Source organism: Halictus rubicundus, chromosome 8 (assembly GCF_050948215.1).
Source record: "Halictus rubicundus isolate RS-2024b chromosome 8, iyHalRubi1_principal, whole genome shotgun sequence".
Taxonomy (NCBI): Eukaryota; Metazoa; Arthropoda; class Insecta; order Hymenoptera; family Halictidae; genus Halictus; species Halictus rubicundus.
In genome coordinates this window covers 19,236,339-19,258,535 of record NC_135156.1, presented here as the reverse complement: position 1 = coordinate 19,258,535, position 22,197 = coordinate 19,236,339, and the positions used below count along the sequence as shown (strand labels likewise).

The following is a 22,197-nucleotide window of genomic DNA, read 5'->3' as shown; positions in this document are numbered from 1 at the left end:
GCAACAACAACAACAACAACAACAACAACAACAACGGTGTACATAGCCGCCTTTTGTTTTTTACTATAGGAATTGAACTTTTTGCCGATAATTATCTTATCAACGTGTTTCAAATAGGATGTAATCTTTACCAAGCTTGCGTGATTGTGAATCACTGAAAAGATTCAGATAAATATCAAAAGCATGACACTCTTGGAAGACCTGAAATAACATACATCAAGAATTTTCTGTAAGTCAAATATGGCGATTAACAAAATTGTATTATGGATAGTGTGTTGCGGTAAGTTGGTCAATTCGAATACGTACTTGTTCTGTTTTACAATTGATCATGAACTAATTAATGATGTAACAATTACCAAATACATTTTGCTTGTTGCACAGAACTGCAGTTGGTGTGGTCCCAAATAACTATCCCGGAACAACTCAAAGAATGTTACACAGCCAATGTTGCATTCAACTCTTCGCATCCATTGAACTTACGTGTATTAATAGATATCATACAGAAACTGGAAAAACAGTCGTACAGAACAATGAATATGAGAGAACTGTCATCGTCTTTGCTCCACAGGTTCTCGGATATATATATACATACTATAATATATAATACATACACGTATACTGCGTTGAAATCTTGACGTTAAATTCGTAATTTCAAAACCAACGTGCTGATATTGTTTTATAAATTGCAGGTTTAAATTTGACGGGGTTGAATACCAAAAAAACATACAAGTCACAGACGGAGTACTTCCATTCCGGGCAACTGGACCGCAACGTGTCAAACAAAGACTGATCGAAGAACTGATTCCAGGCAATGCAGAGGACGGCATTTTACCAGACGATATGCTCCTATCCGTGGAACGTTGCATGCTTCATCGAGCTATTTCTAACACGATTTTGCAGCCTGATGATCTGCGGAAATGCAGAAACGAATCTTGCAAGGAAGACACTGAAACTGAAAAACTGTCTGGTACTTTTGTAGTCGTAGTTATAGTTGTAGTTGTAGTAGAACGCAAAATCGTTGTACAGATAAACTTACAGATACGTTCAATTATTCGAGACAACAAGGAGTAATTTTAACACCGTACGGAACTGTTGCACCTGGAGCAATTATAGGAGCTATCGCTGCGTCTCTGCAACGTCAAAACGTTCCATTAAACCAATTAATTAACAGTTTAGAAGTACCTCAGCTAGGTATCGAACATCTGTAGTGCCACTGTAGTGTCGTGGATAACGCGAAACAATGTTCTTTATTTTGCAGAAAGAAATTCTACTACTGTAGAGACTTCCACATACAATGAGAAAGAAGTTGATTTTGTTGTACCAAGAAGCGAAATGAGTCACGAATTGTATATGTGGTATCGTATTTTAACGACTTCCTCCACAAAACTGGATAATGTGTGGTTGACTACGGTTGCGGGTACAATACACGCGTTATCCCTTTGGCAATTTCTACTAAATTTTCGTCTTGTTTGTTTGTTTTTTCGTTCGAAAACAAATTGTTCATCATGTGTAAAAATAATAAGATAACGTTGTCTCAGGTGATCTGGCAGAAATGGCTGTATACCAGGGACCTTTCAAATGGCAAAATATGAGTCTCGGTGCAACTGGATATTGGAATAATACGATGCGACCAACTGTTTATTATCTTAAAAGTTCGCATGAAAACTTTGATGCGACTAGAGCCGAATTACTGGGAGGCATCGATGGTAACTTGTAAAAATATTAATATTATCAAAGTAGATTCTTTTCTTAAATGAACAAATACATAACTTAATTAGCCATGTTATTTCTAACTCGTATCAGGTTTGATCATCGCAAGTAATTTGCAATCTTGGATTCAAGACTTTTCCAATCTCCGTCTTAGTCAAATCTTGGACATGTATTATTCGTACGAGGGTATTGCTTTCAACATGAATATTAGAGCATGCAACAGAGCACAGCATTTTCTACATGCTGTATCAAATACTATTCTAAACGAACAGGTTTGTATTTGTAGTAGTAGTTTACAATCGAAAATATGGAAATAGAAACTCGATTTCAGTTTATAGGTATAAACATAATGAATATCGTTTTCAACTTGTTATCAATAGACTTATGCGGCAGCTGAGATGTTAATCTATCGTAGAAGCGTAGCACACGTGTCCCCGGATGCGTTGCATCGTTTGGTTGGTTATGCCATCGAAAAATTTTATAGCTATACGGAGAATCATTTATTCCCAGAAGTGGCCTGCCAAGAAGTCGATTCACCCCGATTAGAGGCATTGATCGTATTCGACGGTGCATGGTCCATAGAGTATACAAGAGACTTCCTTGCGTGAGTTCTAGTGCGTTGTAGATAGTACCAATCAAACGTTTTATCGATTTAAACGTTAGCTCTAGCAAGTTTTCTTTCATCAGAGTTCTAACGCAAAATTTGGATGTATCGATGTATGGATCAAAAATGGGCATAATACATGGCAGATCCGGAGAATGGTTGTTGAACGTTACAAACAGCCCTTCCCTTGTATTCGATACACTGAATAATTTCACAGAGGCATCGTGTACGTACTTGCACACAATACACGATTTAATCAAAAAATCTGTCTACATAGAGTGCATACCATCGGGAAATATTTGAAATAAATTTGGTTCTTTTCCAGGGCCTGCGCAACTGAATTATACTCGAGTTTTGGAGACAATTTTCGATCATTTGAATAAAACATGGGAAAACAATCGAAAACTGCGTACAACTGGAAGTCTGGGCCAAGCAGTTGTATTATTGATTCCATTGGGCAACGTGCCCAACAATGACAAACAATCTGCCATGAATATATTGAAACAAATAAGAGACAGTCATCCTGGTAGGATATATATTATATGTATAAATTGTGAGATAAGGAAACGACAAATTCCCAATGTTTTTCTTTCTTCTTTCTCTGCGTTTATAGATGTTCACTTTTTGTACTGTACGTCACGATCCAACGTCAATTTATTCAAGCCATTTATTTTGTCGGCTGAAGATCATTTAATAAGGGACAGTAACGTTGACGCTATTACTCGTCGTCTAAGGACCGGTATGTTCTAAATCCAAGTGCCAAGACAATAGGTAATACGCGCGTAAAAGATTTTGATACTTTACTACTTTCCAGTGCCGCGAATCATAAGGCCTATACTGGTTCCGGTCTCGAATGACTCGAGAAATATCACTCCCTGGTACGAAGATTATATAAGCCCTTCAAAGTCCATTACATACAGATTGCACTCGCAGTGGAAACGAAATATTAAGAAAATCCCGATTTCAGTTAGTATCTCGTTGTCAGTGAGAATTCGTGCATACGAAATACAGAAGTTTATCCTGTTACGCGGATTACTTTATACTTATACCTACCAATACCATTCGATTACCAATTGTTTAGATCCATACCTTTGGCTATGGTGCGATGAAAGTGTGTTCGTGGGTACAATTTCGGCCAAGCGAGAGACAAAACTACTATTGCACCGAATTAGCTGGTCACATGGAAATCACTTTACCTAATGATTTGAAATGCGATAGTTCTATTCCTTGTCCTCACATGTACTTTCGTATACAAAATGTAACATCTTCCTACAAGTGTGCAGGTAAATTGAATCGATTTGATCGTCAAACGTATTATTGTGTAAAACAGTTTTCCGTAACGTTGCACGTTTCTATTGCAGAGATAGATTGCCGTACACCGGATCAAGTAAGATACATCATAAGGACACGAAATGTCTATCAGAAAAATTCTGCTGATAAAAAGGCAGTACTAGTCTCAATAAACCTGCTGCTTTTATTGGTATATCGCGCGCTGACGTAAACTTCAAGTATTGTAATATCGTGCAAAATATTGAATTTATTGTATGTATAATACGTTTTCTATCATACTCGTAGATAGAAGCCAGTAAAATTATTCAAAATGTTATCTAACAGTTTGAATATGATAGACTGCTTTATTACATTAAAAAAATACAAATTTTATTCTTACTTACAATCGTTCGGATAGGTTAATAATTGTGATATGCGTACTCGTACACGAATTTGATTAGAAATTGAAAGTTACTTGATGCGGCAAGATCTCCTAATTCAGGCTCCGCTAATAGCTTATCAACCGCTGGAAGAAATTCTTCGGCTACTCCACCTGTAATACCAAGAGGAAAAGATTTCGAAGATTTTTTTATGGATTTTATTCTTATTTATAATATATATATATATTGTATCTTTCTTTCGAACAAAGGAGTATGAACAAAAGACCGCGTACCCATGAAGTGTGCCAGATCCATTAATTTGAAGAAAACTATTTCCTGCACCTGCTGTTCGGGATTCTTCCCAACAGTATCCCACTGATCTCGTTTTGCGGCTCTTGCCCAAACTCGTAGTCTCAAAGATTCCCTTTCATCTTTGTCTTCCACGTATTCGAGCAAATCTAGAGCTTTCTTGAAATCGTATTCGTTTGCGTCCACATTGTCCTCGGATGTATACAGCTGCATCGATACGATTACATCGCACAAACATGAAATACGAAAACGTGAAATACAAATTTTGCAAACACAGAAAGATAAGATAAGATACTAAAACCCTAGAAGCGTCGACCACCGAGCAAGAGCAACACTGCTCTATACGTGATAGTATGTACCGTGATTAATTCTGCTGGCGTGAATACCCGTAGCTTCTCTATATCGTAACCATACGTTGTGAGTACTTGAGTCGGTAGATCCTCTTGATGAGCTATCAATGCCAGTTCGTTATCAATTCTTTCGATGCGTTGTGGAACTTCCTGCTCGGGATCGTCGGAAGCGAGCAAAGCTAATTTTGCCAAAGAAAGCATGGACTGCAACAAGAAAGTATTAACATCGCAGTTATTCTGTCGTTTCATTGAAACTTGAAACACAAAAAAAAGATGTTGATGTGTATAGTAATAGTAATAGTATTTCACCTTCTTGCGAGTGACTAATTCGGTTTCTTCGATCGCCAAAGAATGAAGCGTACTTGCAGCAAACCGCAAATCATCGGTCAATGCGGATTGCACCCAAGACAATGTAGGATGTTCTGCTAACTTTTCTGCTAGTTCTATGGTACCTCCGCGTCTACATTTTTCCACCAGTTGACCTTGTCGGCCATCTTTCACGTACCTATGGATCAGCACACGATAAACAAATGAAGAAATAACGTTCGTTCGATCGATCGTTCAACGAGGAGAGCACTTACCAAGAAAACAAGAAACCTACAAAGTCTTGATTCGAGAATTTTTCCATGTATCCGTCTAACCGGTTTTTATTGTTGGTCAATTCACAGATCTGTATAAGGGACGCGAAATCACAATACTTTTCGGCTAACATTGCTGCGCTGTCATACTGCTCCTCCTTTACTGTGAATCATTTTGTAGAAAGATTCGTAGAAAAGATCTTTTTCCGTCTGTAGAGGTTAGAGGTTCGAGTGTGTACACTCGGGAAATACATACTTAAAGGTTGTATCAAGTTCGTTCTGTCCGTTTCGTACTGCTTCAAAAGTATCTCGAACTTCTCTGTGCCTCTAATGCTTTCCAAATGACATTTTCGCCCGTCCAATATTAAGTCTATATAACTGACTAATTGCTCGTACAGTTCGCTTCTGACTATCGAGTCGTTGGTTCCGGTTACACCGTGTTTCAAAGTTAAATTATACTGCAACAAATAAACGGGTATATGAATTTCTTGTTAAGCATTAAAACCATACGTACGCATTTCTTCCGAACAATAAACGTAAAATCCAACCATTGTGGTTAAAGCATTTCTCAACCCGTGCTTTCCAACAGCAGCAGTCCATGGAAGGTATTCCGTTGTAACATTCGTAGATCTCGTAGGAGTGAATCGTTCGGCATTATGTTGCCGGTATTTAAGTACTTCGTGTAGTACGCTCTATCATCGACATTCGATTAATTATCGATTAATTGTCAAAAAACAAAATAAACAAGAAAATAAAGAGTTCTTGAAATGTATACTTACCAATATTATAGCGTTCACTTGCATCGTGTAATGGGCTACTTGCTGTATAGGTCTTTCGGATTGCGTTACTTCGTTCGCGTTATTTACCAAAATCGGAAGAAAATAATGCACTGTACTCACTTCACGATAAAATATGTCGCGTGCTGTTAATTCGTCGGATACATAAGACTCGGGATTCAACGTTTGTTCGATTATAGTATCCACAATGTCTGGATACCTGTTCTGAAGATTATAGATAGTCAATGCTGCAACTATTTTCTCTGCATATTCTGCGAAAACGTGCGGCGTAGACATTATTATCCCCCGGTGTGTGACGGCACAGAATCTGCTCCATAAATTGTGCTCTTTCAGGAATGTTACGTATAGCTCCAATGCTCTTTGTTTCCCTTCCAATTGATGCGGTATTTGCATGGAAGTTACTGCATTTATCGTCATCGACAAGTCCCTGTGATTGGACCAGCGCGGATCGTTCGCCGGATAATCGTCTATTAAATCTTGAGCAACTTTCAGAACCAGAGTGTCCAGACTGGCATCTATATCCATTATTTGTTCTTCTTGCAACGGAAACAATTGCGATAAAATCTCTTCGCACTGTGTCTTATTCTGACGCAAACTAAGAAGGAACGCAGCTCGCAGTTGCGTCGCACTATCGGAACTGTAAAACATGTCTTGAACTTCTTCGTTGCTAATCAGACTAGTGAAATTTTGTGCGGCTGTAGTCGGTCGGTGGCTGTACTCTATACTCGCGTTCGCGTCGACGTAACTTGTATTAAAGTCTTGCGATGCAAAGTCTGCTGGCGTGATCGATACCAATCCCGAAACTTTTGTAAATATCACCGGAGTTCCTGAACACAAGGCACCACCGAGTATCTTGTCCCCTTGCCTTCCTAATCGCATTTTATTTTCCTCGAAATCGGACAAACCTACATCCAAGTGTATATTAACGAATAGATGGGCCACTGCGACACGATTAATCTATCTATTTCTAAAAGAAAAATTTCACTCACAATTAATAACGATTATACTATAGTCGTCGTATATAATAGCTTCTCCACCGCATAATACAAGGTGCTCCGAAACTAACACAGGCTCTGGATAACCAAAAAGATCTTTCTTAATTGGTATAAACCATTTGAATGTGTTTGCCAGCGTTGTAGAAGACAACTCTATTAAACCTATAACAACATTGCATAAGAATACTTCATATTCTGCGCGAACATAATAAGCATAACAGAATGAATCACAGCGTATTACCGATAGCAACGTTAATCGGAGTATGGAAGTCATCGCCAGACTGTGCCGCCATTAAAAATACTATGCCTTCGTCGCATGGTTGCATATCGACCAGCCAAGTCATTATACTTTGTAGATTACAAGTGCTTAATGCCTGAAGTTGTCAACGAAAGTACGTACATTATTATTGTTAAAGACTTGGACGTTTTTTTGACCAAACAAAACAATTCGTATATACGCACCGAAACGTTCCTTTGAAATGCTTGTGAAAGAACGTGTCCTATGTCCTCGTCGAATTCCATTTTCTCTTGTTCGTTACGAGGAAAGGACCAGTACTGTAAAGATGATCCAGCCAAAATAAGAACTCTGGACCCTTTGTCGCCTAGTCCCGTGCAGACAACTTTGACTAATTTCTAAAACCAGAAAATAGAAAATGAACGAGTAGTCGAATTTCTAGGCTAAGAAGCTTGGATACCAAAGCTTACAGATTCTATGACCGGAGACTGAGGTATAGCTCCAAAAATAAGAGAAGTCATTCTACGTCCTATGCCACCCAACCATCCTTGACTCGATCTAAGTACTTGACAACAAATACTATTTTTTCCATTAGCAAACTGTGGCTGTAACAATGCCACTGTACATGTGGTTGTAACCAAAATGCAACCATGTCCAGGAACGTAAGTAAGACAATTCACTTCTTGACCGGCAAGTTCCGCGCTTGTTTCCACGGAAGATCCTTCATGCGCGATACTGGCCCAAAAACGCACTACACCTTCTGGTGAAACGGCCATGCAACTAGGAAGCTGTACACGAAAAAGTAACTTAAAAGCGTCTAACAAACAGGAATACCGTTGTATAGTGAAAATAATAAATTTTGATAACCTGATGGCCAGGAGGTAACCAGACGGCTATACACTCCGCTTTGTGAGCCAGATCGCTTTGAGGCAGCAACAATTCGCGACATTGACTCTTAAAAGTTTTCCTATGTTTTGAATCATGAATTGTAACTTTACATTGCCATATGAGGAGTCTACGACCGCATACAAGCCATGCCCAACCATCCTCGGAAATGTTTGCGCTGACAGCGGTGTTCGTGTCGACGAACGTTAAAGCTTCCGTGACAAGAACAGGTAAAGGGGACCCGAAACTTTCTACTACATAGTTCGATGTGTTACATATTACTTGGACGGATTGATTCGAACGTCCGGGCACGCTGTTTGTTCTGGAACCGAATAATAAACCGAATTCCAACCCTTTGAAAAGACGGTTCTCAAATCAACAGCAGAATCAGTATCTGAAGCTAACTTACGAAATATTTTTCTTCGAAGATTGTGCATTCGACATACGTTTCTTCGAAGAAGACGTCGAAAAACTTTTGGCAAACCAGTTCCCTGTACTCGTGCGATCCATTACACCGTTCATCAGGAGCTTTATAACGCTACATTAAAAGAAATCGATGGAATTACACGAGAAAACACCTCAAATCGCTTTAACTTCACTTTTCTTAGTTCTTAAATTTGAAACATTTTCGGTTAAGTATCCTTTCTTGCGAAAGTGCCGGTAAAACGGTTACATGTGCTTGCCACGAACCAAAGGAAATTCGTCGAGCTGCATACTGCATACAATATGCAATTATACGATTCCAAGTTCAAGGCTTACATTCAATGAAACACGTGTAAATCGTGAATGTGAATATCCGATATTTCGATAGAAATATTTTACTACTTATGTACTGTATTACTTTGAAATATTTACACGACAAATTTTTCAGAATACATATTAAATATATAATATATTATATAAAAGAATACTTATGCGCTAAACATATGCGATACAAATCATTAGAGGGACACTTTTCCTTTCTTTTATCTTTCCATTCATCGGTGAAAACTCGTGCTGCGATCTGCTGCGCTGCGATCAGAATTATTACAAAGTGCAGCACGAATCCAATTTGCTGTACGCTGTACATGGTTGTCAGCAGTGCTGTATCACTGTACCACACTGTACCCTGTAAGTATAGAAAAAGCGTTTGGTTGAAATTGCAATCGTTCGGATTGTGTCGTCAGATCTGGTCAGATAGAAATTGTGCTTTGCATGTGGTAAGTACAGGTCGTCAGGAAGAAGGAAGAAACCGCGACCAAGACTGAATTGGTAAAATGGTTGATATGAAAGACGAGAAAATGAACGGAGAGATCGAGATCGAGGCTCCGCAAAAAACCGCAAAACAATTGCAGAAAGAAGCCAAGAAATTGGCGAAACTCGAAAAGTTCAAGCAAAAACAGGAGAAGAAAGGGAGCACCGATAAAACGATTAAAGTGAAAGAAAAGAATGAAGTGAGTATACAGGTTTAGCGTTGATAAGATTCGCGGTGCTTTGTCGTTTATCGACATCCATATGGTCATTGCTGTAACGGATTTTCGGAAATCAAACGATATTCTACGATTTCAAATAATTCTTGAGACACGTTTACTGTTTTATCAGTTCCAAATTACATATTCATCTTTTGCATTGTTGCTTGTGTACTATAATAATGTCACAGAGAAGATTACACAACTCTGCTTTCAGAAGAATGAAAGTAAAAAGGATTCCAAAGAATCGGCTGTATATACTATCGATACACCTCCAGGAGATAAAAAAGATGTTACTTGTACAATGCCCGATGCGTATAGTCCAAAATATGTTGAAGCCGCATGGTACGCGTGGTGGGAAAAACAGGGATTTTTCAAACCTGAATATGGCGTATGTAGTTTATGAAAAACTTGCGAATATATAACAGGTTCATTTCCTTTCCTCCTTATTATTCTACAGGGTAAAAGTATATTAGAACCCAATGCTAAAGGTAAATTTATTATGGTGATACCGCCGCCAAATGTTACGGGTGTTCTTCATCTTGGTCACGCTTTAACGAACGCTGTTCAAGATGCCATTACAAGATGGTACGTAATATTGTTTAATCGTAACACAGCATCGATTTCTTTGGTTGTATACAGTAAGTTTTTGTGATTTGTCAGGAATCGCATGAAAGGACGTACAACTCTATGGAATCCGGGCTGCGATCATGCGGGTATTGCTACTCAAGTGGTGGTTGAAAAAAAACTGTGGAAGGAAGAGAAAAAAACTCGCCACGATATAGGAAGAGAAAACTTTATAGAAAAAGTTTGGAAGTGGAAAGAAGAGTAACTATAAATAAACCGTAGAGAAATAAAGATTGAAAGAAATATTGCGACACGCAATAATAAATGTATTATTTCAGAAAAGGGCACAGAATTTATTTACAGCTAAAAAAGCTAGGTGGTTCCTTCGATTGGGATCGTGCTTGTTTCACTATGGACCCGAAATTGTGCGACGCTGTTACAGAGGCATTTATAAGGCTGCACAACGAAGGTGTAATTTATAGGAGCAATCGCTTGGTCAACTGGTCTTGCACTCTAAAAAGTGCTATTTCCGATATAGAAGTAAGAAACCTTATCCGCAAGATATAATACGATCGTAAATTACATGTCTAACGTAGACTTGCTGTAGGTTGATAAGGTAGAATTAACGGGTAGAACGTTACTTTCGATTCCTGGATATCAAGAAAAAGTAGAATTCGGTGTGTTGGTATTGTTTGCTTACGAAGTAATCGGTAGCAAAGATAAGGAAAGAATAGTTGTGGCTACTACTCGTATCGAGACCATGTTAGGAGATACCGCTGTCGCAGTGCATCCACAAGATACCAGATACACCAAATTTATTGGAAAACACGTGCAGCATCCGTTTTGTGATAGAAAATTACCTATTATCGCCGACGAATACGTTGAAAGAGAATTTGGAACAGGTAATCGTGTATCGTAATTGCACGAATGCGAATGCGATTTTCGATGACACATTGATTTTGTTGTTACAGGAGCTGTAAAAATTACACCGGCTCATGACCCTAACGATTATGAAATAGGAAAGAGACACGGCTTACCGTTTATCACCATTTTCGACGACAGTGGAAATGTTATCGGTGATTACGGGCAATTTACGGTAGTACTTGTACTATTAGTTAAAGTACGCAAGAACATTCAAAGTGAATTGTCGTATGTAATATGTAAATTTGATTGAACAGGGGATGAAACGATTTCATGCCAGAGCAGCCATAATAAATGAGTTAACGGCAAGAGATTTATTTGTTGAAATCAAAGACAATCCCATGGTGGTGCCAATATGTAGTAGATCGAAAGATGTTGTCGAACCATTGATGAAACCTCAGTGGTACGTAAGGTGTAGCGAAATGGCAGCGAATGCGATGAAATCGGTGCAAACGGGCGAATTGAAAATTATTCCAGATCAATACAAAAAAATCTGGTATCATTGGATGGAAAATATCAGGGATTGGTGCATATCGCGGCAATTGTGGTGGGGTCATCGTATCCCCGCGTACTACGTTAAAGTACTCGATGACAATGACGATGCAAGTGCCCGGTTAGAGGGAGAATTCTGGGTGAGCGCGCGGTCAGAAAGCGAAGCCAAGGTACAAGCAGCTAAAAAGTTAGGTACAACAGTTGATAATATAACGGTCGAACAAGATCCCGATGTGCTGGACACATGGTTCTCTTCTGGCCTATTTCCGTTCTCGATATTCGGATGGCCGAACCAGACCGAGGAGCTCGAGGCGTTCTATCCTGGCTCGTTATTAGAAACTGGCCACGATATACTCTTCTTCTGGGTAGCGAGAATGGTGTTTTTCGGACAAAAGTTATTGGGCAAGTTGCCGTTTAAAGAAGTTTATCTGCATGCGATGGTCAGAGATGCGCATGGTAGGAAAATGAGCAAGTCCCTAGGGAACGTGATAGACCCGATGGACGTGATCAACGGAATATCATTGGAAAATCTTCAGAACCAACTGTTGGACAGCAATTTGGATCCGAGGGAACTGCAACGTGCGACGGAAGGACAAAAACGTGATTACCCGCAGGGGATTCCAGAGTGCGGCACGGACGCTTTAAGATTCGCTCTGTGCGCGTACACATCTCAGGGTCGTGACATCAATCTGGATATTCTTCGCGTGCAGGGCTACAGATTTTTCTGTAACAAGATATGGAACGCGACTAAATTTTCTCTCACGTATCTCGGTTCGAATTTGAATTATTTGAATTCGATCGGCGACAGTGACGAACCGACGGACCCTAGTATACAGAGCAAGATGACGACCGTGATATCGGATCACGATGAATGGTGCAAATGCACCTTGAACGAGACGTGCGTACAAGATGCCTTGAACAATTATTTAAACGATTATCCTTACTTGGATGGGTACACGCCGTCGCAAACGGATGCGAAAGTTTACCAGACTTTCGTCGAATTGAACGTAAACGTTGCCAGCTATACGCACTTGTATCGCTGGTATAGACACATTGCGTCGTACAGCCGAGAAGAACGATCGGCGTTCCGGCCGGAGCAAGGTAAAGTCTTGCCCGAATGCGCCTGCAATGTTAAAGTTTGCAACAGCAATTATCTGTACAATCGCAATGTTAGCCTTAGTAGTAGTAATAGTAATAGTAATAGTAACGGTAGTAGTAGTAATAATAATAATAATAATAGCAGTGGTAGTCGTTGTGCAGAGTCCCTTGACTCCGAAGTGTACACGAACGTTGACTTGTGGATGCTGTCTCGCGTGAGTTACGCCGTGAAGATTTGCGACAAAGCAATCGAGCAATACGACTTTACAACGGCCACGACCACCTGTTACAACCTTTGGTTGTACGATCTGTGCGACGTTTACCTCGAGTACTTGAAACCAGTATTTCAAGGGGATGACAACGCGAGGAAGCACGCGGCAACGAGGACCCTGTTCAAAACGCTGGACGTAGGGCTACGATTACTGTCACCGTTCATGCCGTTCATAACGGAAGAACTTTATCAACGTTTACCTCGCAAGAAACAAATTTATCCGAGCATTTGCGTCAGCCCTTATCCAGAAGAGTCCGAGTGTCCCTGGAGGGATCTAGAAATAGAGAAGGACGTTGACTTCGCCAACAAAATAATCAAGAACGTCAGGTCGACACGGGCTACCTACAATCTACCAAATAAAACTAAAACCGAAGCGTTTATCGTGTGCGCCGATCACACCCTGAAAAAGAAACTTATGGATTATCAATTGTTAATAGAGACGCTTGCTTACTCTACGATACGTACAAACGAACCCCCGCCAGGATGCGCTATCCTTACAGTGACAGACAGACTTCAAGTGCATCTGCTGTTAAAGGTAACATTGCGAATTTTCGTTTAATTTTCGATAATAAGATCATCAATAATAATAATAATAATAATAATTATAATAATAATAATAACAACAACAACAACAACGATTTGATTGCAGGGTTTGATCGATCCAAAGAAAGAGTTAGAAAAGCTTTGTAAGAGGAAAGAGCAGTTGAAAGATATTATTGAAAAAACGAGACAAGCTATGGAAGTTCCTGATTACGATGTGAAGGTACCTTTGGATGTTCAAAACAACAATAAAGAGAAGATGTTAAACAGCGAAGGAGAATTGCAACGAATTATCGATGCGATCGCGGCTTTAAAAACAATGTAACGATTGTTTTTCCGACATCTCTATTCCTTTATTAGCGTCTTATTTATTAAACTGTACTGATAATAGACAATTTTTAATAGCTCGAATTCGATAGATTAAACAGAAAATGAAATCCTTAATTCAGTCCATGAATCCGTTTTTCAAATCACTTAATGCATTTCTCATCTCTACGAGTACGTATACTACATACACTAGACTATGGTTTGCTCTTCTTAAAAAACAAGAGGACGACACAGGTAACGTATGTATAATATTGTAATATTGTAATAACCACTGGTAGAAAAAGCGTTTATTGCCCGTATTCATTTATTTATTTATTATAAAGCGTTATCGATGAATGTGCAACAATCGTTAAAATTAACATACTCCAAACCTAACAAGGACGAACTAATGATGTCGATAAACGTACTCAATATGTTCTGATTTATTGATTCTATATCGGACATCTGCCGATTGCGTGTCACAGGATGCTATGATACACGATTTGATCACGTTCGAAGGTAACGCGTGGAAGAAACAGTCGTGTTTACACTTACTCTCTTACAACATTTCGTCGGTCACTTTTATCACCAGCATGTTTAACATATTTAAACATGAGCGTTCTATTGTTGCGTTTACAAACAAATATTTCCAATGTCCTGATCATCGATGAAAAATAGCAGAGATGGAAATGTGTTACTAACTCGTTGGACTAAATCGTTGAATGATACAAATTATCATATAAGCTTTACGATTACTTTTACATTGTCAGTATTATTTGTTTGCGTGAATACAACTTCCGTTTGACGACTTTACGCTTGTAATGACTTCAATGTACATATAGATTAGACCTAAAGGATTTATTTAAATAATATATATTAAATGGTATATATTTCCAATGATTTGCAGTATTTATTTCAACGTTCGGTATGATTCTCCCATTTCCAAATATTTGCAACTTAAAGTAGAAAAGAAAATCTGTGCAAATACTAGGACTGGCTGACTAAACGCACGTATGAATAGATTTTTGGATTTTGTTTTCGTGTAAGTAACGTAACGTAACGTAACGTTTAACAAACGCACCAAGAGACATACTATTACGAGTTGTGCTACGAGGCGAAACTACTACAGCTCGTTTTGCTGACCGAGTTACGGGTTTTGTTCTTTGTTCTCTCGTTTGTTTACACTTTTACACAACTAATTCGCTCTTCCTGTAGGCGTTCGACGATGTATTTTCGCAAATCAATGGACCAGAGAGAGAGAAATGGGAAATAAACTACCCACATGTATTTACAATTGTGATATGCGAAGTGAAGTGAAGCGAACGTATCATGTAATTTCATTGCTAGCGTATCGTTTACTCGAATTTCGTCCAATTGTTTTGTGATTTAATGGCGGCAGCGTTCAACGTTAAGCTGAACGCACTATCGATATTGTTAATACTACTCTCGGATGTGTTGTTGCACATCGCAGCATTTTTGGTCGGTGAATCGCCGTTACTTATGCTAAACTTATTAAAGTCCAAACCGTACGCCTGCAATAGATCTAAGTCGCCGATATTGTCCGACGATTTCGGTTTCTCCGTGGTTTTGTGCAGAGGTTGAAAGTATGGGTACAACGGATTGCTGAGGCCCTCTCCCATTTCGGGTGCATGCAACGACTGTGTCATCTGTTTCGAACTGGGAAATTCCGAGGACTTGGAAAGCAGCGGGTCAAAGTCGTCGCTACTCGCTGTCGAGTCTAGTCTAATCAAGTCTGGCACTTCGGGGGAATCCTAGAAATAATTATCATCGTCAGATAAAAACTTTGCCAACAATCGTTTTCTTCTCCTTTGTCAAAATTACATATCTTTCGATCAAAGGACGTCACTATGTATAATATAATGTAACTATCCTGTATGCGGTATACATAATGATTATTCACTGATCTGGGCTCCTAATTCCAATTTGAACCCAATTAGACTCGATTAACGACAATAAAATACTCTTGTATGTGTTTACGGATGCACAGATGTACGCGTACAATGTACGATGCATACACATACATAGATATAAATATAGATACAGATATAGGCATAGATATAGATTATGGATGTACATTCACAAAACAAAAGACATAAAGACGATTGATGACGTTTACCTTCGGATGTGCAGAGCAGGATGTGCTATTGAATGTATAGTATGAAACGTTCGAATTAACAGACAATGATGATGCGCTTGTGGTTTGGAAAATTGTTGATTGCACGTAGGAAGGTATGAACACTTTGCTTGTATCGAATGGATCGTTATCTTTCAGATAGTTGGTGGACTCGAAAGTTTGTAAATGCGATTCGAAAGGTTTCCCGTCCATTTCTGGATCGTAATTGGTGAGGATGTCGTCGGTGTAAAATTTCACATTCTTCGAGCGACCTTTCACAATATTTTCCTGTTTCCTTGCTTCCGTTTTATGCGAATGTAAGCTTGTATCGTAGTTTTGTTGTACGGTATCGTGTGTGAAATTACTCGGCTGTACGTTGCTCGCGGTTTTTTCTAAAATAGTTGTAACCAACGTTTCTCCGGTTTTACTTTCGACAATTTTGCCTGATTTTACGGCCAACGAGTTCAATGGCAATGATCTGCTTGCACCGGCATGGATATTACCAATCAATGACTCGTTGATATTTAGCAAAATGTTCGACCGATCAACCGATCTAACGAAACCGGAATGTGGAACATGATGAGATGGAGTTTTTGCGGAAGAGGTGACGGTGATAGTTGGGTTTGCAACATTTGTACTAGGCGGAGGACCGTGCCGCATATGCCCACTCCATGCAGGTCTCAAACTGTCTAAACTGCGAACTGGCTTCAACTGAAATTGATGCATCACACATAATTATGAACATAATGAGTGCACATAGTACAAATAAGTTATTATACAGACATAGAACATTAAATAAAAATGTATAAACTGAAATCCTGTTACATTCGGAAGAACAGCGAGCTAAACAAATTTGTTTCTATTCTATTCTATTATCTTGTCTATAGTCTATGGGATAAAAACATTTCGAGGTAACGCATGCACGAATCGATTGATTCTGGACAGAGAATTTTAATGTAGGTATCACATCACGTATTTGAAATTCGATAACCATGCTACCGATGCTGCTGGCTGAGACGTTACACATTGTGATAAGCAGGTAAATGTAATTTTGCATTTACAAAAATTTCTCCTGATACGATTCTAATACAATAATGCTTTGTTACTATTACAAATGTATTCTACGTATATTCGTACACTGGTATACTTACTGTTCTATCAACGGGTGGTGTATTTGGAAATATTACGTGACGAAGCTCTTGCATAAGGTCAATGTTCACTCGTTCTGGCGGAGAATCAGATTCTTCTGGAGAACTAGGACTTAATGGCGAATATTGTTTTCTACAAAAGTTTAGCGGTACAAATGAAGCATATAGGTACAATGAAGTGGATATGCCGAGTCGAGAAATAGAAATAGAAATACAAATAGAATTAAAAGTAAAAGTAAAAGTAAAAGTAAAAGTAGAAGTAGATATAGATATAGGATATAGATATAGAAACGTACCTTGAATCGGCGAAATTACTATTACGCAGTCGAAGATCTTTCCTGTAGCTAGTAGTGGCGGTAAAACCATTTGGCGATTTTGGCGGCGATGCGAAATCGATAGGCCTTCTATCCGAAGTGGGGGAACTAGGTGCAGATCTCGGCTGGTGAAATCTCCTACTTGTTTCGCTTCTGCTTGCTCGTCCTGCAGATTTCAAAACAAAGTTAAACAGTATTTATCCAAGACATACCGAATAAAAAGGAGCAACGTACCACCTTTCCATTTCAGTCCTTTGTACGCTGTTTTCATATCCTTTCCTTTGTCTTTAACCTGTGAAAATGTTTCAATGCACAAACCCATGACCGTGTGAAACAATAAATAATAGAATAAGTAAAACTTGGCAATTAGTGACTACTTACCGATTTAACTGCATACTTCACTGCTGGATTGGCCTGAAATCGCAGGCAATCAGAAATAAAAAATTCGCTCGACAAATCGATCTATCGTGTAGGATGTGTTCGAGAAAAAAAAAAATAATAGGAAATTCACCTTGTCTTTTACGCTACGGAAGAACGCGGAACTTTCTTTCCGCATGGCGTGGGTCCACTCTCGATACTGTTGCATAAATTTACTGCTAGATTTCGCGGAATAGCTGCAAGCTTCCACTTCGAATTCATCCGAGAATCCAAGCCCTGAATTCAGCATGTTCAGTCTTTCTTCTATAAACTGGAACACATATGAATTTTGACAGAGATCAATTATTTATAGACGAAGTAGAAAAATCAACTGTATCAGTTGAACAGATCAAACAGATTTCGTTTTGTTATATACCTGTTGAAATATTTGTAATTCCAACATTTTTCGTAAAAAAGGTTGCATAGAAGATGGCCTACTTTCAACAAATGCATTTTGGTTAAATGTAATACACTGGCCTTGTTCTAAAATCAATGCATCCTTGTATCCAGCAGTTAACTGAACCAATGCTCGCAAGAATGCCCTAGACACACCATCTCCGAGTAACATAGGTCGATTGCGCAATGCCTTCTTTAAATTGGCTACCTGGGACAAAGAAACTTTTTATTTCATTATTTAAGATGTGTTTGGATTCTTAAGGATTAAATCGTTACTAAAAAAACAGAATCATGTGTTTATACGAACTACGTCCTGAGGTAAAGACTCTAAATCTTCGAACGGAGACTCTACGGTATTGTTATCCGCGTCCAATACGACTACCTCTCCCAAATCACTTTTCCGTACTCTCTAAAAATTAAACAAAATATTCGAATACAACATTTTACAATTATTAAGTAATGCTGTGCACGAGTATTTTATTGAAAAACCTGAAGTGTTGGAGCCGGTACTCCAATTAAAAACGGCATCGGTGCCAATAAATAATCTATTAAAGATAATGGTAGAACTGGAATATATATGTGTTGCCAAATCATTGGATAAATTAAAGCATTGCATGCTTGAACACAAGCGCTCAATTTCGAAAGACGTTTCGAAGTGAAAATAATTCGTCGCTCGTATAGCATGGAGGCAAATACTGTCATCATATTGTGTGAATCGAATGCACTGTAATAGTCGGTCAAATTTCTCTGAAATTAAAAGGACATTTATACAAGGATTAATATACTCTACAAGCAAAACCACAATGGATTTACAATCGCTTACATTTTCCGGTATACTCGGCAAGTGAAACTGCTTTGGACTTTGATAAACAAATTTCTGGAAATAAATAAATATATTACACGAAACGTTCGATAAGAAATGAGTTTATCAAGATAGGTACCACCTTGGAGTTTGGTACGGGAATAGATATGGAACTACCAGGGATGGGAACTGTACTGTTATACACAGTCTCAAGAAATTTCCAAAGATCTTCTCCGGTACCTGTGCTCTGAATTAATGTTGCGATCTTGTTTAAAAGCCTATTTGTACATAAAATAACAAGACTTTAGATATGTCCAAATTTCTTTTAGTTTAGCCATGCTTATTTTGTTTTAATTCGCAATGGAGAAAATACTAACTTATAAAATATTTCGTGCCATGGTAATGCGCTTAAAATTACTAGACCAGTGTCCGTTTTGGGATCGTGTCGACAGAATCCGAATGTCCATTTTGAATCAATGCTAGTGAGTACAAATGAAAAATGTTGCACCACCAAGCTGAAATAATTCCAAGCAACTATAATAATTTTCACCCATACATTAAAAACATTTGTATAATCGCAAGAACCACGTAATCATCGAATACTTACTTCTCTATTTCACAGGGGTATGCAAATTTAGGCACAGACTTGAGTATTTCTTCGTCGGAGAATGAGCTAGGATACTTTTGAAGTATCCATGGCAATTTTTCCACAAGTGGAGCAGCTACCTCGCAAAAGCATTCGAAGAGATGTTGTACATTATCTCTGAAAATGTCATAAAAAAGATATTTACATTTCTGCATAAGAATAGAACGCGCTGTTTACATGTTCTACACTTTCGTAAATAAGAAATCAAACCTACTAAACATCGGTAAAACTGATTAAAAAGAACATTTAGGCAATACACTGGTATGGTAAAGAAGAGTACATTGATATTCGTTTTATTTGTTTCATAAAATATAAACGTGAGAGCACAGAAATATCCGAGGGACAGCAGCCATCTATGAAAACAAGATTCTTAACGAAAGATTTACTTGCCTCAATCTGGAACCCATGATAACAGTCGAAAAAAATTAGTATTTGGTGTGCACTTGACGTCTATACGTCATTGTATGTATGCACTACATGACAGTAACGCCTTCCATTCATCTGAAGTTTAATCCTTCGCGTACATTTCCTATCATTTGGAGCTACGATATGCTTCCTATTCCCTTTTATTTTATAAGATTCACCCACTAAATATCGTACAAGCCATTAACTTTAACTTTAACTGACTTTAACCAACTATAGCAACAACAGTTCACATCGAAAATCACGCCTACCAGACGCGCATTGTTCGATGATTACGAATGATTACGAAGATCTTACCACATATTCGTTTGAAAGGTTGGATGAAAATGTGCAGCAGGTAGGATTCCGTTGAAAGTGCGGCTTCATGGACTTGCAATGTTGTTTAAATTTAACAAAATTCCAATTAATTGGGTTAAAGTTTTCTATTAGCTTCCTTCCATTCCATTATATTACTATTATGCTACCTTATTATATTCGTAATTATTTCGTTTATTTTAAGCTAATTTTGCGAGGACCAATGACAGTCAAACGATCCTGATTTTCCCTTAATCTGGAGTCTGGACCAATCCTAGTATATTCTCTCTGTTCTTACCTACATATAATAGTAGCATACTCATTGGGAATTGATCACCGAAAAACAACTGAGTTTCGACTCTGTAAGAATGATCCGTGACTGTGACCCAAGCATTGTGGAATTGTGGAATAGTGATTAGGTTGGATTAGGTTTACAGTCAGTGTGGTCACTGAATTTACTTTTCCTTTTGAGTAAGTGCTTGTGCAGAGAAAATATGGCGCTTAACCTTACCGTAAAAGTTCATCCTGTGGTACTTTTTCAAATAGTCGATGCTTACGAGCGTCGAAAAGCCGAGTCCCACCGTGTTATCGGTACACTACTAGGTAATGCAAAACTTGACGACGTTTTCCAACGTTGTTTCGGTGAAAACATATCGTTGGATTTAGTATATAGTTTCTATATTGGTTATTTTGTCAAATCCAATAATCGTTAAGGAAAATTCGACGTTATTCGAATGGCTTTTCTAGGTACGGCTGAAAAAGGTATGGTCGAAGTGACGAATTGCTTCTGTGTACCTCATAAAGAGTCGGAAAGTCAAGTGGAAGCCGATCTGACATACGGAATCGACCTGTACGATTTAAATCACAGGGTGAATGCACAAGAAAACATCGTTGGTTGGTGGGCAACTGGGAACGAGGTAAATTACCTTTGATCAATTCTGCAATGCCACCAACTGGTGATAATCTTTTATTTCTAATGTATTGTTCAGGTCACCACTCACTCTTCGGTTATACACGAATACTATGTTCGTGAGTGCAACAACCCTGTTCACTTAACCGTCGATACAACGCTGATAAACACTACTAGAATGGCGATTAAAGCTTACGTGTGCGTACCGTTAGGAGTACCTAATGGAAAACAAGGTTCCATGTTTACACCGGTTAAAGTACAGGTACGTTGCATATTATTAATTTATTACCTCTGTGTGGATTACATCTGCTTTTACGGACTTACAGAGCATAACTATTTTTTAGGTTACTTGTTACGAACCAGAAGTAGTTGGACTGCAGCTTTGTTCTAAGACACAGTTGCCGGCTCATGCGCAAATAGCTGGTGTAAAAACAGGTGGTGGTATAGAACCGATGATGGATCTTGCTCAAATCGCGGAAGCCAGTGGTAAACTGTCTTCCATGTTGGAGCAAGTACTGCAATATGTCGATGTCATTCTCAATTCTAAACAACCTCCGGATAACCAAGTAGTTACATGTTTTTATTCTTACGTATTTCACAAATTTCTAACGAGTTATTTTTAACGAATTATTCGATATCTTCAGGTGGGTCGTGCTCTTCTGGATATGGTGCACTCTGTACCGACAATGTCGAGCGATCAATTCGACGAAATGTTTAACAGTAACGTGAAAGATCTATTGATGGTTGTCGCGCTCTCGCAGTTAATAAAAACTCAACTTCAACTCAATGAGAAACTTACGCTGCTCACAACTTTGTAATACAAGTTTCTACTAGAAAATTTGTAATACGAGTTTGAAGATTCTGTACACCCATTTCTGTGAATAAAAGGAGTTTCAAATTTTTGGTATAACGTGACTCTTTTCCATTTCATTGTGTTTGAGTATATTTTACATTGATA

At 38.5% G+C, this 22,197-nt stretch overlaps 5 protein-coding genes across 15 annotated transcripts; 3 read left to right on the top strand and 2 right to left on the bottom strand.

Moving 5' to 3' along the window:
- Nucleotides 1-148: 148 nt before the first annotated feature.
- LOC143356564 (uncharacterized) lies at nt 149-4,035 on the top strand. Of its 3 annotated transcripts, none has more exons than XM_076792367.1 (14): nt 149-280; nt 382-568; nt 690-967; nt 1,039-1,191; nt 1,259-1,417; nt 1,539-1,706; nt 1,804-1,982; nt 2,091-2,314; nt 2,398-2,540; nt 2,640-2,840; nt 2,928-3,053; nt 3,129-3,280; nt 3,396-3,597; nt 3,676-4,035. In XM_076792367.1, exons 1-14 carry the CDS (start codon nt 241-243, stop codon nt 3,813-3,815), a joined length of 2,352 nt encoding a protein of 783 aa, XP_076648482.1. In that variant the 5' UTR covers nt 149-240; the 3' UTR covers nt 3,816-4,035. The 3 variants fall into 3 exon arrangements, 2 of the variants coding, with proteins under 2 accessions (XP_076648482.1, XP_076648481.1); XM_076792366.1 differs by having other exon boundaries at nt 1,027-1,191; XR_013082694.1 differs by lacking the exon at nt 3,676-4,035 and having other exon boundaries at nt 1,027-1,191; nt 3,145-3,280; nt 3,396-3,532.
- On the bottom strand, nt 1,037-8,814 carry Nup133 (nuclear pore complex protein Nup133). 3 transcript variants are annotated; one of them, XR_013082693.1, is made up of 16 exons: nt 8,522-8,814; nt 8,095-8,434; nt 7,698-8,015; nt 7,455-7,625; nt 7,234-7,366; nt 6,987-7,154; nt 5,980-6,902; nt 5,749-5,892; nt 5,457-5,658; nt 5,204-5,363; nt 4,932-5,127; nt 4,632-4,826; nt 4,257-4,479; nt 3,988-4,136; nt 3,404-3,510; nt 1,100-1,130 (listed from the first exon to the last, which is right to left on the bottom strand). XR_013082693.1 is itself a non-coding variant. In XM_076792363.1 (15 exons), the coding sequence occupies exons 1-14, from the start codon at nt 8,632-8,634 to the stop codon at nt 4,003-4,005; spliced, it is 3,420 nt and encodes a 1,139-aa protein (XP_076648478.1). In that variant the 5' UTR covers nt 8,635-8,814; the 3' UTR covers nt 1,037-1,130; nt 3,988-4,002. The 3 variants fall into 3 exon arrangements, 2 of the variants coding, with proteins under 2 accessions (XP_076648478.1, XP_076648477.1); XM_076792363.1 differs by lacking the exon at nt 3,404-3,510 and having other exon boundaries at nt 1,037-1,130; XM_076792362.1 differs by lacking the exons at nt 1,100-1,130; nt 3,404-3,510 and having other exon boundaries at nt 3,926-4,136.
- Nucleotides 8,815-9,129: 315 nt separating this feature from the next.
- Valrs (Valyl-tRNA synthetase) lies at nt 9,130-13,891 on the top strand. Of its 4 annotated transcripts, none has more exons than XM_076791738.1 (10): nt 9,144-9,222; nt 9,322-9,545; nt 9,778-9,951; nt 10,021-10,148; nt 10,224-10,388; nt 10,466-10,667; nt 10,735-11,029; nt 11,099-11,223; nt 11,306-13,444; nt 13,559-13,891. In XM_076791738.1, the coding sequence occupies exons 2-10, from the start codon at nt 9,369-9,371 to the stop codon at nt 13,772-13,774; spliced, it is 3,621 nt and encodes a 1,206-aa protein (XP_076647853.1). In that variant the 5' UTR covers nt 9,144-9,222; nt 9,322-9,368; the 3' UTR covers nt 13,775-13,891. The 4 variants fall into 4 exon arrangements, with proteins under 4 accessions (XP_076647855.1, XP_076647852.1, XP_076647853.1 ...); XM_076791739.1 differs by having other exon boundaries at nt 9,178-9,215; XM_076791740.1 differs by having other exon boundaries at nt 9,130-9,545; nt 9,781-9,951.
- A 652-nt stretch (nt 13,892-14,543) lies between these two features.
- Nucleotides 14,544-20,617, bottom strand: LOC143356231 (DENN domain-containing protein 1A). Of its 4 annotated transcripts, XM_076791744.1 has the most exons (15): nt 20,003-20,617; nt 19,574-19,729; nt 19,344-19,481; nt 19,106-19,244; nt 18,988-19,041; nt 18,654-18,911; nt 18,472-18,573; nt 18,145-18,372; nt 17,863-18,039; nt 17,733-17,765; nt 17,589-17,643; nt 17,334-17,517; nt 17,041-17,170; nt 15,893-16,600; nt 14,544-15,527 (listed from the first exon to the last, which is right to left on the bottom strand). In XM_076791744.1, exons 1-15 carry the CDS (start codon nt 20,017-20,019, stop codon nt 15,111-15,113), a joined length of 2,796 nt encoding a protein of 931 aa, XP_076647859.1. In that variant the 5' UTR covers nt 20,020-20,617; the 3' UTR covers nt 14,544-15,110. The 4 variants fall into 4 exon arrangements, with proteins under 4 accessions (XP_076647859.1, XP_076647857.1, XP_076647858.1 ...); XM_076791742.1 differs by lacking the exon at nt 15,893-16,600 and having other exon boundaries at nt 17,586-17,643; nt 20,003-20,333; XM_076791743.1 differs by lacking the exon at nt 15,893-16,600 and having other exon boundaries at nt 20,003-20,019.
- A 73-nt stretch (nt 20,618-20,690) lies between these two features.
- On the top strand, nt 20,691-22,149 carry Eif3f1 (eukaryotic translation initiation factor 3 subunit f1). Its single transcript, XM_076791747.1, has 5 exons — nt 20,691-20,932; nt 21,077-21,246; nt 21,319-21,501; nt 21,584-21,805; nt 21,884-22,149. Exons 1-5 carry the CDS (start codon nt 20,824-20,826, stop codon nt 22,055-22,057), a joined length of 858 nt encoding a protein of 285 aa, XP_076647862.1. The 5' UTR covers nt 20,691-20,823; the 3' UTR covers nt 22,058-22,149.
- Nucleotides 22,150-22,197: the final 48 nt, after the last annotated feature.

Excerpts from the sequence above, each read along its gene's own strand:
- LOC143356564 (XM_076792366.1), top strand. The coding sequence starts at position 241 with ATGGCGATTAACAAAATTGTATTATGGATAGTGTGTTGCG. Across the intron at positions 569-689 it reads TCATCGTCTTTGCTCCACAG|GTTTAAATTTGACGGGGTTG; the intron begins GTTCTCGGATAT and ends TATAAATTGCAG. Across the intron at positions 3,598-3,675 it reads ATCTTCCTACAAGTGTGCAG|AGATAGATTGCCGTACACCG; the intron begins GTAAATTGAATC and ends TTTCTATTGCAG.
- Nup133 (XM_076792363.1), bottom strand. The coding sequence starts at position 8,634 with ATGAACGGTGTAATGGATCGCACGAGTACAGGGAACTGGTTTGCCAAA. Across the intron at positions 8,435-8,521 it reads TCTTCGAAGAAAAATATTTC|AACAAACAGCGTGCCCGGAC; the intron begins GTAAGTTAGCTT and ends ATTCGGTTCCAG. Across the intron at positions 6,903-6,986 it reads TAGTATAATCGTTATTAATT|GTTTGTCCGATTTCGAGGAA; the intron begins GTGAGTGAAATT and ends ACTTGGATGTAG.
- Valrs (XM_076791737.1), top strand. The coding sequence starts at position 9,369 with ATGGTTGATATGAAAGACGAGAAAATGAACGGAGAGATCGAGATCGAG. Across the intron at positions 9,952-10,020 it reads TTTTCAAACCTGAATATGGC|GGTAAAAGTATATTAGAACC; the intron begins GTATGTAGTTTA and ends ATTATTCTACAG. Across the intron at positions 10,149-10,223 it reads CAAGATGCCATTACAAGATG|GAATCGCATGAAAGGACGTA; the intron begins GTACGTAATATT and ends GTGATTTGTCAG.
- LOC143356231 (XM_076791744.1), bottom strand. Across the intron at positions 18,040-18,144 it reads AATTACAAATATTTCAACAG|TTTATAGAAGAAAGACTGAA; the intron begins GTATATAACAAA and ends TATGTGTTCCAG. Across the intron at positions 17,644-17,732 it reads TGAAGTATGCAGTTAAATCG|GTTAAAGACAAAGGAAAGGA; the intron begins GTAAGTAGTCAC and ends ACATTTTCACAG.
- Eif3f1 (XM_076791747.1), top strand. The coding sequence starts at position 20,824 with ATGGCGCTTAACCTTACCGTAAAAGTTCATCCTGTGGTACTTTTTCAA. Across the intron at positions 21,502-21,583 it reads TTACACCGGTTAAAGTACAG|GTTACTTGTTACGAACCAGA; the intron begins GTACGTTGCATA and ends ACTATTTTTTAG. Across the intron at positions 21,806-21,883 it reads AACAACCTCCGGATAACCAA|GTGGGTCGTGCTCTTCTGGA; the intron begins GTAGTTACATGT and ends CGATATCTTCAG.